The 13,831-nt window shown below is 41.3% G+C and overlaps 1 protein-coding gene across 1 annotated transcript in view; it reads left to right on the forward strand.

The window, feature by feature from the left end:
* Positions 1–1,134: 1,134 nt before the first annotated feature.
* Positions 1,135–13,831, forward strand: part of LOC127357424 (chloride channel protein 1-like) — a 36,932-nt gene continuing 24,235 nt past the window's right edge. Inside the window, exons 1-8 of the mRNA XM_051389636.1 lie at positions 1,135–1,459; positions 10,461–10,761; positions 10,857–10,988; positions 11,205–11,333; positions 12,570–12,703; positions 12,867–12,944; positions 13,092–13,170; positions 13,409–13,534. Coding sequence (XP_051245596.1) covers positions 1,145–1,459; positions 10,461–10,761; positions 10,857–10,988; positions 11,205–11,333; positions 12,570–12,703; positions 12,867–12,944; positions 13,092–13,170; positions 13,409–13,534 — 1,294 coding nt within the window. The 5' untranslated portion in view covers positions 1,135–1,144. The remainder of the gene's footprint in view (positions 1,460–10,460; positions 10,762–10,856; positions 10,989–11,204; positions 11,334–12,569; positions 12,704–12,866; positions 12,945–13,091; positions 13,171–13,408; positions 13,535–13,831) is intronic.

Raw genomic sequence — 13,831 nt, forward strand, 5'->3', positions numbered from 1 at the left:
ATTTAATGATCACAGCAGCCAGTGTTTTAGCTATCTGTTCTGTTTTCCTTTAGGAAGACACTGAAACTGTGGTGATGGCTGTGGTTTGAAACATTAGCTAAATCAGTCTTGATCTCCTCACTGTATTGTTATGTTAACTTCTTTTCTGGTTTAAGCCTCCGTAGGATTTATCGCAGAAAAACAGAGATACATATGTGATAAATCCTATATACATGGTGTTCCCCATTTTTCAGAGATTTGTGCACAATGTTCGGATATGATTTTGTATTTTGGTTCTTATTGTGTGAAAGCTTTTTGTCTTACTTAGTTTACCAGAATGTTTAAATAATCCTCACAGTGCAGGAAATACTTAACTCTTGCTGTTTGGTGGCTTAAATTTGTCCATTTTCAGAATCCATAGTAATCTTAATGATCAAGTTTTCCATTGCTTCATGTTTAAACTATAAACTATGAACCGACAACACGCCCAGGAATACCATCTCTTTCTGTGAGGGGAATTTACGCCGGGCCAACTGGAAAAATACAGGGAAATAAGAGACTTTCAGTAGAAATGCCGGCTGTGTATACTTGATGAGAGTATAGTTGGCGCTTTCTGACAGGGACACCGTGTTAACTGTGTACACTGCCATGTGTTTCCTCTGATAAGAACAAAGTCACCCGTCTTTTCACCTGGCAGCAGGAGCTTCACTGACAGTAAATAACATACACCGAAGATTACGCTGCCCCTCAGATCACACCCATTTCCACACAGGTGCTCTGAACAACCAGTAGGAGTTGCTAGTGCAACAACAAAGAAATGATTCCTCACTGGCTCCTCACATGCAAACAGTGTGGCTGTGTTTGATGGAGCTCCAGGTCAAGTCAAAAGCAGTGCAGCCAGCCATGGACTGACCCAGGCCTCCACCACCCGGGCCCCCCATGTCTCTTTAGATGTTGAGCAGTAATTATTTGGTACAGTACTTAGATTCATTTTGAGATTTCTGGCATTTAGTCTTTGTAGTTCACAGCTGACTTAACTTCACAGGAGTGGGTATGGGGGGGGGGAGGCTGGGGGGGCTGGGGGGGTTGGGTTAACCCCAGCTGGATCTAGTTTACACCATGTCTGAATATGTGTGAGAGAGTGTGAGTGTGTGTATGTGTTTGTATGGGGATCCATGCATGTGTATGTCTATCCTTGTGTGGCAATGTAGCGTGCGTGTGTGTGTGTGTGTGTGTGTGTGTGTGTGTGTGTGTGTGTGTGTGTGAGTGTGTGTGTGTGTGTGTGTGTGTGTGTGTGTGTGTGTGTGTGTGTGTGTGTGTGTGTGAGAGAGAGTGTGAGTGTCCTGGCTGGGCGTCCAGCGCGGTCCTGGTAATGCTGAGACAGACGGTGAGCGGGTGGGTTTATTTTTGGGTCAGTGACAGTGTGTCAATGGCCGCAGATGCGTCGGAAAGGAAGGCTCTGAGATACAAGCAAACCCTGGTCAGTGTCCCTCGCTTGTTCTTCTTATTCCTTCTGTCTCTGTTGCTCCTTCTGTCTTTCTGTGTCCATCTGTGTATCCGTCAGCCTGTCTCTGTCGTGTTTATTTTAGTTGTGTGTCAGCAGTTTATTTCACTCGTGTCATTCTTGCATGACGCACCTGTATTGGTGGTGCATGCTACATGTGCATGGATGGAGCCCGTCTAACTTATTGTGTCTGTGAATGAGCCATGTACTCTGTGTGTGTGTTGTGTGTGTGTGTGTGTGTGTGTGTGTGTGTGTGTGTGAGTTCTAGACATGGTGAAGACCAATTAGCTGATGTATAACAACAGGGTCACGCACATGGTCACGCAACAGGTGCTTAGATACTGTGCACCTCCTTCACCCCTGATCTTTTCATGCTCATATACACGCGCACAAACACACGCACATACACACTTTGTTGCTGTCTTGCTTGTCTTTCCTTCTTTCCCGACCGGCCACCTGTTTGCTACCCTTTCTGCGCCTCGTTTCTTAAGCCATGGTTGGTCTTAACACATGTAGGAAGGACTTTTGTGATATGTGTAACACTGTATGTTTGCATGTTTGTAAGTGTGAAAGTGTGTGTCCTTGCATATACACCCGTGTCCATCTACAGAATTTGTGCATTCATATTTCTACACATGTGCTTTTGTGTTAATACCTCGGCGTGTGTGATTGTGTGTTCATTTGTTTGTGTTGGGTGCTTGTCCATGTGTGTTCCACAGAGGGGAAACCTGATCATGCACTTGCAGTGGTGCTAATCTCCACCATTCATGTAGTAACATGCATGTTATTGGAACAAGCGGACTGAGTGGTGTCTCAGAACATCTGGGGGATTTTTTTCATCATGGCTTTGAGATGTTCTGAAAAACAGAAACACTTGTGATACCATACCCCTGAAATAATTCCTTGTTGTAAGTACAGAGTTTACATTAAACAGGTTCCTCTGGTGCTGATTACAGAATATGCTTCCACAAACAGAAATTGAAGAGAAAAAGTGAAAAAAGTGCGAAACAGGAGCGTGCTGCAGATCAGCCAGAAACTAAATGTTTTTGCTTAATCCAAGATAAATACAAATTTGATCTTTATGTCCTTAGTCTAAATCATTGGGTCACGGATATTTTACTTTAGTCTTTATTTGTTCACACAATTAAAATATCATGGACAGATGTACAATAATGGAGCTCAGTTGATATGTGTAGGGGACAGTCTCCTCTGGAACGAGAGGTTCGCTTTGGGGGCAATGTCCAGAGAGGATTATAATTATATAAATAAATATTTTCACTGACAGTAATAGCCACAGCCTAACTGCATCTGTGTGTTACCGACCAAGCCACCCCCTCTATAAACACTGCAGGCGGAGGAAAGCCAAGGGGCAAAAGAAAATCATTAACATCAGAATCACAGATCACTTTGCACTAGGGATTGGACGATGATATTATCGCAATATAAACTCTGATTTATGGTATTATGATAAGCATGCATGGGCATAATTTATGAATATCCTCACATGGCTTGACTGACTAGCTTGCCAGCATACAGCCTTTTATTGATTTCCTGATTTACTTTAAACACGGGGACAAGGGGGAGCCTGCATCTGTCCAGTCATTCCAAATTCAAAGCCTGTCACCATGGCTGAAGGCTCGGCTTGTTAAACTGGATGTGTGGAAATAGTATATATTCCAAAATAAAGAACAGGGAGATACATGGAAAGTATATGTGTTTCTTAACTAAATGTATGGTAAGGTGAGTCCATATGTTTTATATATAAATATATTTTTTCATGATTATCGTGATAATAGTGTGTATTGCGATTATTTTGGCCAATATAATTACGACATGAGAGCTTCATATCGTCCCATGCCATACTTTAAAGCCTCATGTTGTAGCCATGTGTTTCTTTTTGCCTCCCACCAAAATCTTTTTGATATTTGAAGCTTCAAGAAAAGTTCTGCATTTCACAATCTGGCAAAGATAATTTTAGAAATACACAAACAATGTTTAAACCCCGAAAAACTCAATTTGTTGTGAACTATTCAGAAATAAAGTTGTATTCCACACTAAAATCCTCGGAGACTAGTCCACACAGCAGAGCCTCTGTGGTGTTGATTTGCTGGTATGTGTGTGCTGGTGATCATGGTGACCTATAGAATTTAGTGGTTGTTGAAACCTTATGCCTAAGGGTAGTCCAGGAAGTGCAAAGTCATCTAACCTGTGTATGTGTGTGAGTGCACTGTTGAAGGCTATGTGCGCTGTGGTAACCCTTATGTTTACACTGGCCCTCGTGAGAGTGGGGCTATAAACAGGAGGGTCATGTCACTCTTTATTTAATTTGGTTTTTGTGTCATTTTAAGTGTCTCATCTCTCTGCACTTGCCTGTTTGTGTGTCGGTGTGTGGTTAAATCTGACACTGTAACTTTAAGGCATACTGGGTAAAAAACCCTGCAATATATAGGCTAGACTCACACAAACAATCCCTCTCAATCAACACTAATGAGTGACCTACTAGAAGTGTGGGTGTCTGGATCTGCAGAGACCTTGCCCTCTCCCTGTGTTTTCCTTTCTTTTCTTTTTTTGCTGTAATTTTTTCCCGCTGTTTGTGATGATTTGTGGCTTCAACCTTTGGGGCGTTGTGTGAGGTCTGAGGTTGGAAATACGTAGCGAGCAGATTGCTGTCTCTGTCTCTCCCCTCTGTTCTCCACCCTAAAACAAAGTGTGGAGATGAGAGGTGCATGTGAGACTGTGAATGTATAAAGAGCTGCGGTCTGTGTGTCTGTTATGCGGAGGTGCTTTAGAATGTAACTGCTGTAACAATCAGAAAATAATGATTTATTTCTCTGACACACTGCTTTATTAACAGCAACTGACAAAATCTGCATAGTTTGCCTTTGACATACATAAAATACAATAAATAAGTAAAAACACCTACTACTACTACTAAGGGGTGAGTATTGGCAAGAACCTCGCGATACGATACGTATCACGATACTTTGGTCACGATACGATACGTATCACGATATCACGATATATAGAGATGAAAACACAAGTACCTGTATATGCACATCAGATGATATTGATCTGAGGACAAATTGAGTCAAAGCTATTTCATTCAAAACAGCCTCTCCATTTTATTAATTTATTAATTATTAATTTCCTTTTATTAATTTACCAGAACATGGACACCAGTGCAGCAGCTGTGTTGTTATTGCTTGTGGCTCATCTAAACAAGCTCAATGTGAAATAATAATGTTTTTCTACAGAAACACTAACATTTCAAGTAATTCCGTTATTGCAAGTCTTACATTTCAATAATATTTTTTGCCTATTTCAATTTCAACAAGTGCTGTTGCGTTTTTCTCAAGCCACCAGGGGCCACCAGGGGCCTCCAGGGGCCACCAGGGGCAGTGGCAGTCTAGTGTTACTGTTAGCTACATTAGCCTATTTAGCAAACAAAACTTTACATTGCACGCACAGCAACACCGTGCAATGCATAAATTGGTGACCGGACTAAAGCAGCAATGTAAACAAGTGTGTAAGAGGACATTAAAACGACCAATATGGGTGCAGCCATCTTTGTTTTGCGAATCGTACGTGCCCCCCATTTAGCTCGGTGAACTCTGAGGAGCCCCGAGTGGGACGGCTGAAATTAATATCTCGGCGTGGTGTCTTGCTAGGTAAACTCGCAAGTTCATTGTGTTCCCACAATATTTAACGGCAGCAAGACACGGCTTACAAACGACATTATCTTTATCCAGCTCGTTGTTCTTACGATCTTTTTTAACTTGGAAGCCAAAGTGCTTCCAAACGTCGGCTTTAAACTGCGGAGGCGTTGTTATTTTGATAGACATTTTGGAAAGTCCTCAGCCACTCTCTCTAATACAGAAATACATGCGCCGCACAGCAGAGTCGCTCTTTGGCGCCATCTACCAGAGTGGAGGTACGGAAGTCGTACTGTATTCACAAAGCGTCTGAACATGAATCATTATTCTTTAAAAAAATCGGTCTTTGGAGTTGAAAAATCGATATTGTATTGGGCGGCAAAGTATCGCGATATATTGCCGTATCGATATTTTTACCCACCCCTACTACTACTACTCTCTGCTACTACTACTACTACTACTACTACTGCTACTACTTCTACCACTACTACTAGTAATAATGATACTATCACCCCCCCCCCCCACTGTATCGCAGAAGGCGGAGTGATACAAACACAGGGCACGTTGCCAGAGCGCCGGCAGCCATGTAGAGAATGTATGGAGTTAAACCCTTCTCTATTTTAGAAGACCTTCATATGCATTAGGTTTGACTTCAAATGACAGCTTATAACGGCATGCACTCACATTCAGCTGTACACACGTAGTTCTGTACGTAGTGTAGGTATGTGGACATCAGAGTGACAAATGACGTTCAGTGGATTTCGTTCTCACAATGTGGTATGATCCAGTTTGGAAAAGGCATCATCACCATGTCACCATCACTACGACGTCAATAAATATCGCTAACTGTCTGCTGGTACAAGAGTGACAGTTGACAGTTTGTAATTATGATATCACAACAGTAGCCAGGTCAACGAAAAAAAGAAAATACAAATGAATATGCGTTTCCATCCACTGCTGTTGTGTAAATTAGGAGGTAGTTCATCAGGATAAACAGCTGGTGGCACTGATTGTCATGTTGGGTAATATGTGTCACAGTCACAGTGGCTCTATGTATCTGTACGTGTGTGTGTGTGTGTGTTCTTTGGTGCTTATAATAATAATTTGCATGCTATACGGCGGGCCCACACTTTGATTTATATATGTGTTTACTGATGCAGGTATTTGGTTATGGTTTTTGTCTGTATTTTATCTTGTCTCTTCGGGTAGAGGGTGCATTTGATGTCGACTGAATTAGCATCCAGTAAAAGCAGTGTTTTCTTTGTAAAAAGAATTCCAGGTTTTATTTTTTATTTAAATAACCGAGCCTTTCTGAGTTAATTAAATAACTTGCATAAGGTGATGGCCAGAACATATACTATAGGCTTCGGTTTTTGTAGAATCTTTTTTTTATATTTCTCAACGTATTGTATTGAAAAATGCTTCTATGTTAATTCATAACCTCGTTTGTATTGGCACAAGCATTTAAAATGTCAAATGATAAACATCAAGACTGCAGAGGAGTACATGAGTGAGGTACTGAATCCTTCCATGGGGTTGCTGCAGTGAACTGGATCCTCCACTAGGTATAATATATGTAAATCAGCAGCTTTAACTGTAAATTGGCAGATGCAGTCAGCTGGACTATTGGGGAACTCGACTGTTGCTAGTAGTTTTATCCATTTATATTTCCTTTCCATGAGTCCTTGAGGCACTAAAAGACAACTGGAAGGACAGAGACATAGAAACGGAGGAATATGATGAGGCATTGAAAGGTACACTGATGGTGAGAGAGAGGGAGAGAGGTGTGGGAAGTGTAATGAGGAATATTGGATCACATCGGTACTAAATTTAGCCCCGAGTAGTGTTTCAACGGCAGAGAGAGAGAGAGAGAGAGAGAGAGAGAGAGAGAGGGGGGAAAGAAAGGAAGGAGAGCAGAGGGGCAACGAAAGGAAGGAGGTAAATGAGTACAAGTGATTAGTGCAGAGTAGAGTTTCACTGGTCAAGAGGAAAAACAGGAAGGAGAAGTGGAAAGAGGTAATGGAGGGGACAGTGTGGGAAGGATGGATTTCTAACAACATAACATGCTCTGTGGTGGCCATGTTGGGGGCCCTCCTGTCCTGGGTTGCATGGTAGTGGACAGCTGATTGTATTTCCAAACATACAAATCAGATAGAGATGTTCAGTTAATGTGGTTTTGGAGAAGTTATTATGTCGCCACTTCCATTACAGTGGCTAGTTGACAATAATATCTTTGTTGCAATAAACATATCTGATTCCAACTTAGCTTGTATTTCTATAGATAGCATTTGTACTCATTACTGTGGCACATTTTACTTATCTCAACAACCCACAAACAAATATTTACTATTGATTGTTCTTGATCATTGCTTACGAGTGTGTGCAACCCTACTGCTCCTGGTCTTATGTTGCTTTGATAATGTAGCCTGTTGCCTAGTTAGATAGTGATCTACAGTTATTATTTGGTTTGTGGAAACAAATTGTTCTGTTTATTGCGGATTTAGCAAACAGTGCAGGTGTTGTTTTCATTGAAGTAGTTCTTATTAATCCCATGTACATTTTTAAGTATGCAAGGTAAAAATATACCGACCAGCCATAACACTGTGAGCACTGACAGGTGGAGTGAATTACACTGATTATCTGGTTATCATGGCTCCTGTCAGTGGGGGGGGGGGGGGGGGGATATATTAGGCAGCAAGTGAACATTTTGTCCTCAAAGTTGATGTGTTAGAAGCAGGAAAAATGGGCAGCGTGAGGTTCTGAGCGACTTTGACAAGGGCCACATTGTGATGGCTATATGGTCAGAGCATCTCCAAACCTGCAGCTCTTGTGGGGTGTTCCCGGTCTGCAGAGGTCAGTCTATCTAAAGTGGTCCAAGGAAGGAAAAGCTGTGAACTGGAGACAGGGTCATGGGCGGCCAAGGCTCATTGATGCAGGTGGGGAGTGAAGGCTGGCCCGTGTGGTCAGATCCAACAGACGAGCTACTGTAGCTCAAACTGCTGAAACAGTTAATGCTGGTTCTGACAGAAAGGGGTCAGAACACATCACAGTCTGTTGCATATGGGGCTGCATAACATTATGACCACCAGCGTGCCCAAACTAATGTCATAATGTCATAATGTTATGGCTGATTGGTGTAAATGTGTGACAGGCATAACCTATTGTAATTACACACAAAGAATTGTGAGCATGGAAGTTCATTCTTGACCATGAATTGTAGTAAAGTTGCGATTAGCTTGTAAATGGACCTTTTGAATTGAGATTTCTTTGTCACACACAGACTTTAAGATCATATCATTACAGGTAATTTATGATAAATAGATTTGTTCTCACGTTTGAACTGTAGATCAACTTTCAGATTAAAAACCAATTGCCCTGCAAGCCAATGTGTATCAGCATGAGGGCCCTGTATACTTTTTTGTCTGTATGTTTGTTATACGGTTGCCAAGAAAGTCATTTTTCTGTGAATGAAACATTTTCTTGAGTCTAAAGAAGAATTGGTGCAGTGTGGTTACTCAAGGTGTGATGTTGACAGTGTATCATGTGTCTGTCTGGTATTATGTTATTGTAAGGTGATAGTTGTCTCATTCCAGTGCGTTTGTGTGTGCTCTCTGTGGGACATGAGCTTTCAGGACATCTATGATTCATGGAGGGTCTTTTTTTGAAGGGTCTAATCTCAATTTATAAAAAAAAAAACCTTAGTCTTACCTAAGTATATTGTTGCTTAGATCAGCCAGGGTATGCTGCATGTTACATTCAACATTAAACACTTGAGCATGGCCTTCTAAATCAAGACATCTGTGGCTTTTATTGTTTGAGTCTGTGTTGTGTGTTGGCATTCAGTTACAGCACATTGTGTATTATGCTGCTCAAGTTTCACTGTTCATTGAATGGCATCTCTGCTCACACACCAGCACCTTGCGTACATAATGTGTGTGTGTGTGTGTGTGTGTGTGTGTCTAAATCCATACATCCATCCATCAATCTGTCATTCCATGAACCTGCTAAATTAGAAGCTGTTGAAAGGTTACTGCTCGGACATCCAAAGTGTCAGCACTGGACACAACTTACCAGCTTGCCAGTTGTGTTCCTGGAGTTCTATTGTCTGCTTGTTGATGTACCAAGAATATACATGAGCCCTGATTGAATGTTTGTGGCTTCAGTAGTGTGGATCAATAAATGCTTTGTGATTAATTGTGATTCTGAGTAGTGGAAATTAGAATGAAGGCTTATAGTTCTGCACTGACATTTGATTTTATGGTAATAAAATTAATTAACATGAAATATGAAATCTACATATCACCTTTTACTGTCAGATTTGAACCTTTATGACTTTGGTGACCTCTGGTGTCCCTACAAAGTATAGTCATTTTACTGTAGTTGGCAAGAGGACTTTGCACTTAATATAATTTGCATAACATTTCACCATAAAAACATGGCACCACTTTTAACAGTTATAACCTCTATCCTGTGTTATTTTATGAATTATTTAATTTAATGAATACAATACAAAACAAATAGCAACTTTCACTAGTGTGTGTGTGTGTGTGTGTGTGTGTGTGTGTGTATTATTATTATTTTCTTCCTAAAATGTATGTCTTTTATTCTTTAAATACCAATAATAGCACCCCCAACATGAAACATGTCCGTTTCATTCCCCCGTGTTTCCAAACTACACCAACAAATCGTGCACAGCAGTTATCAGTTGTAAGAGTGACTGTATAATATCGCTCCCACACTCATCCACCTGACTCATCCAAAGCTAAAGTGCACTCTAGTTAGTTTCATACCTGCACACTGTAATATGTAAGGGGTTGTATGCTATGTTTTTATTATAAGAAAACATGTGATATGTTATGAGGCTTTTGTTGGAAGTATGTAGGATATCTTGTGTTTGATGAATCAAATGCAAGAGGGTCTTCTCCACATATCCTACTAAAAGAGATATTTGCGCTGGTGAGGGAAAGAAAGCGAGACAGACAGAGAGAGAGACAGAGAGAGAGAGAGAGATGTGAATTAATATCTTCCCCAGATGTCCCAGGCAGTTTTCATGGAGTCTGTCCAGAGGTGATAAATCTAGAGGCAGAGCCCATGTTTCCGCTTCCATTAGAGCCGTTTGGGTCAACACGTGGTCCTGTCTATTTTTAAAATGGACTCTTCTCTGCCAGGATGCCAAAAGAAGAGTACTATCACACTCCACATTCTCACTTACTCAGGAACTACCTGTACATGTTTACGTCTAAATGAATGAATGCATTCATATGATTCATTCTCGGGTTTCTGTGCCAATTGGTTAATGGATTGATTTACTGATTGATTGACAGCTCTATGGGGAGTACCAAGAGCATCAGGGAGGCTCTGGCAGACGGGAGGCCACACGCCTGCTGACAGAGAGACAGATCAAGAAACATGGCAACCATCCTCGCAGCCATGGGAGGCCTCGACATGGCCGCCGTGGCCACGGTCAAAATGGATTCCACAGTCGACACGGACATCAGCACGGCTATCACAGCAGACAAAGGAACAGGCGTCAGTCCAACATGGAGACAGAGGCCGCTGATGAGCAAATGGATGAACCCAACCATACCTCTACAAACAAGAGACGCTCCTTCTCCAAGTGTAGAGGTTAGTAATCCTGAGGAAAGACCAAAAAGTAGGTAAATAGATGCTTTTTTTACTCTTTTTTTTTTAAGCGCTTTTGTGGTGTTTGGTTTTGTCAGACTGTATAGCACGGGTCCAGCGATTCCTTGTAACTAGGCTGGGAGAAGACTGGATCTTTCTTGTTCTGCTGGGCATCACAATGGCACTGGTCAGCTGGACGATGGACTATGCCAGCGCAAAGAGCCTGCAAGGTAGGGCTACAGAACCCGGTGCATTACAGAAGCCTTTACCTTCCGTCTCCTGCTTCCATCTTCCTTTCTCCCTTTTTCTTTTTGTCTATTTTCTTACTTTCTCCTGAACTTCCTGCTAGTCATTTCTTCTTTTTCTTTCTTCTTTTGCTTTACCGTTTCCCTTGTTTCTTCTACCTTGTGTCTTTTTCTTTCCCCTTCCCTCCCTCGCTCCTTCAGCCTATAAATGGATTCATGGGGAGCTGAAGGGGAATATCCCCCTGCAGTACCTGGCCTGGGTTTCATATCCCCTGATCTTCATCCTCTTCTCCTCCCTCTTCTGTCACCTGGTCGCTCCTCAAGCTATCGGTCTGTACCCCCCTTTCCCCCTCATGCCTATGTTCTCATGCTGCTCTGTGCTCATCTGCCTTTAGTCTCTGTTAGAATGTCTCAGAGGTATTACTTTAAGTAAATTAAGTTATCGACTAAGGCTGTGTGATGTGCAACAATCTGCTATCTCTATGTTCTGTACGTTCAGTGACTAGTTTATAGTACACGACCACATGGAAAGGCTTATTTCTTATTTTGAATTATGTACTCGACAAATAAAATGTACTGACATATATGATTATTTTACTACTTTTATTTTGAACCTTTAGCAAATTTTCAATTAAGCATGTAACAAAATATTGATGTATAAGAGTGATTTACTTTTGTGTCATGTGTAGACTCCGTACTGACGTTATTCTTGAGTAGGTGGTAAAAGGTAAAGTTTATGGGTGTTTGAGTCAGTTGCGGCGACCACTCTGTGGCATCAATGCAAAGTACGTTTTCTGGTCTTTTCATACCTAAAACACGTCAATGCGACAGACGTAGCCCCTGTTTTAGGTACGAGCTCCTCATTTTGTCTTAGGTGGTCAGAGTCCTTCTCCTGTCGTTCACTCTCCTCCTCCTCTTTGTTTGTGTTGCCTTTACGCAGATTTCCTGCCTCCTGCCTGTCAAATGACAAAAATATTGCCATAAAGAGTTAGATTTGTGACACAACAAAATCAACAATAGAGATTAATGTGAAACAACAGACGTTTTTCTATTGTCACACGATATATATTTTCATTTAGCATAGCCCTACTATCGACTATCTACTATCGATATTAGGCAATCTACATTTCAAATTTGGTCTGCAAGGGGATTTAAAGAGGGATATTGAAGACTTGAAGACCAAAGACTTTGGTAACTCTCTCGGGAAGTCAGGGGATTACCATCTGAATTCTACAAATTGGTTTGGCATCCCTGTGTCACAGGGGGGCTGAGAGTCTGCAGGTTTTCACTCCAACCATAAACCAACCAATTAACACAATCATTTATTGATCTCAGCTGATCAGGGTGCATGATTACCTATCTCAGCTTCACGAGAATACAAAAGAATGTTTTTCACGTTATCTCACATCACATCAAGTGATTACTTATATACTGTGAGCTATTTTTTTTTATCATGCTTAAATCATGCTGTACATGAGCTCTACAGTGGTTTTAATTGTTCTGTAATTTGAACCTCTTTGTCCCCCTTTCCTTCCTAAATACCCTCTGTTTCACCTTCTATGTCAGGTTCTGGCATCCCAGAGTTAAAGACCATCCTGAGAGGTGTGGTGCTAAAAGAATACTTAACTCTCAAGGCCTTTGTTGCTAAAGTCATTGGCCTGACTGCTGCACTGGGCAGTGGGATGCCTGTAGGCAAAGAGGTGGGTGAACTCAGATAAAACTTCTCCATTCATATTTTACACAGATTAATTAACCAATTTTTTATTTATTTTTTAGCCCATTGAAACAGCATGTGAGATGTTCTGTTGTATCTGTACTGCATTATGACATAATTTAATATTCCTGCTTTCCTCCTCCACTCAGGGCCCGTTTGTCCACATTGCCAGTATCTGTGCTGCAGTTCTCAGCAGGTTCATGTCCTTCTTTTCAGGAGTTTATCAGGTAAGCTGATGTCAGGAAACATTTTTCCTTTACATTCAATTTTTACGAATGCTTAAGATGTACTGCGTGAGATATTCCTTCCATTCCATCTATATGTTGTTTTTCTATTGTGTCAATCCTGTCTCTTCCTCCTCTCTGGATCAGTAGAATCCATACTGTTATACAGACATCCTGACAGTGGGCTGTGCGGTTGGAGTGGGCTGCTGCTTTGGTACCCCACTTGGAGGTACACAGCTTTTTTTACTCCTGTCCCCCCAGAATGCATGTAAGATAGCCATATCTCTGCATTAGATATTTGTATATTTCACCAGTCAGTCTCTGGGTTCTGTTCAAGATCTTTGATTTAAAAAAAGCCATTTCACAGGAAATATTAGGGTTGTTTGCATGTTCGTTTCTTCAGCTGTGGATTAGTGCATTGTTTTCACTTCCTGCCTCTTGATTACTTTCTTTTCTTTCTCCGCCAGGTGTGCTCTTCAGTATAGAGGTAACATCCACATACTTTGCTGTGAGAAACTACTGGAGAGGATACTTTGCTGCTACTTTTAGTGCCTTCATATTTAGAGTGCTATCCGTGTTCAACAAAGACGCAGGTATGGGTTGAAGAAAATGTTGTTTTTGTCCTTACAAATATTGTATTTGTGTGTGAGATACTGGACAATATTTCATCACTTTCTCTTTATCAAAGATGCACTAGAGGGCGCCCTTACTCCAGAAACCAAACTGTCACATGTTTTTTTTTTTAGTGACACTGACTTTAATGTATGTTCTGGAGGTGCATCATGTAGGGACAGCATGCATTATTTTCCACTAGAGGGTGTCCTCCGCCACCATGTAGCAGCAGGGTATTTTAATGCCTGACTCAGATTACTGAGTGTTTAATAAAAATG

This window comes from Dicentrarchus labrax, unplaced genomic scaffold (assembly GCF_905237075.1).
Source record: "Dicentrarchus labrax unplaced genomic scaffold, dlabrax2021, whole genome shotgun sequence".
Lineage (NCBI taxonomy): Eukaryota > Metazoa > Chordata > Actinopteri > Moronidae > Dicentrarchus > Dicentrarchus labrax.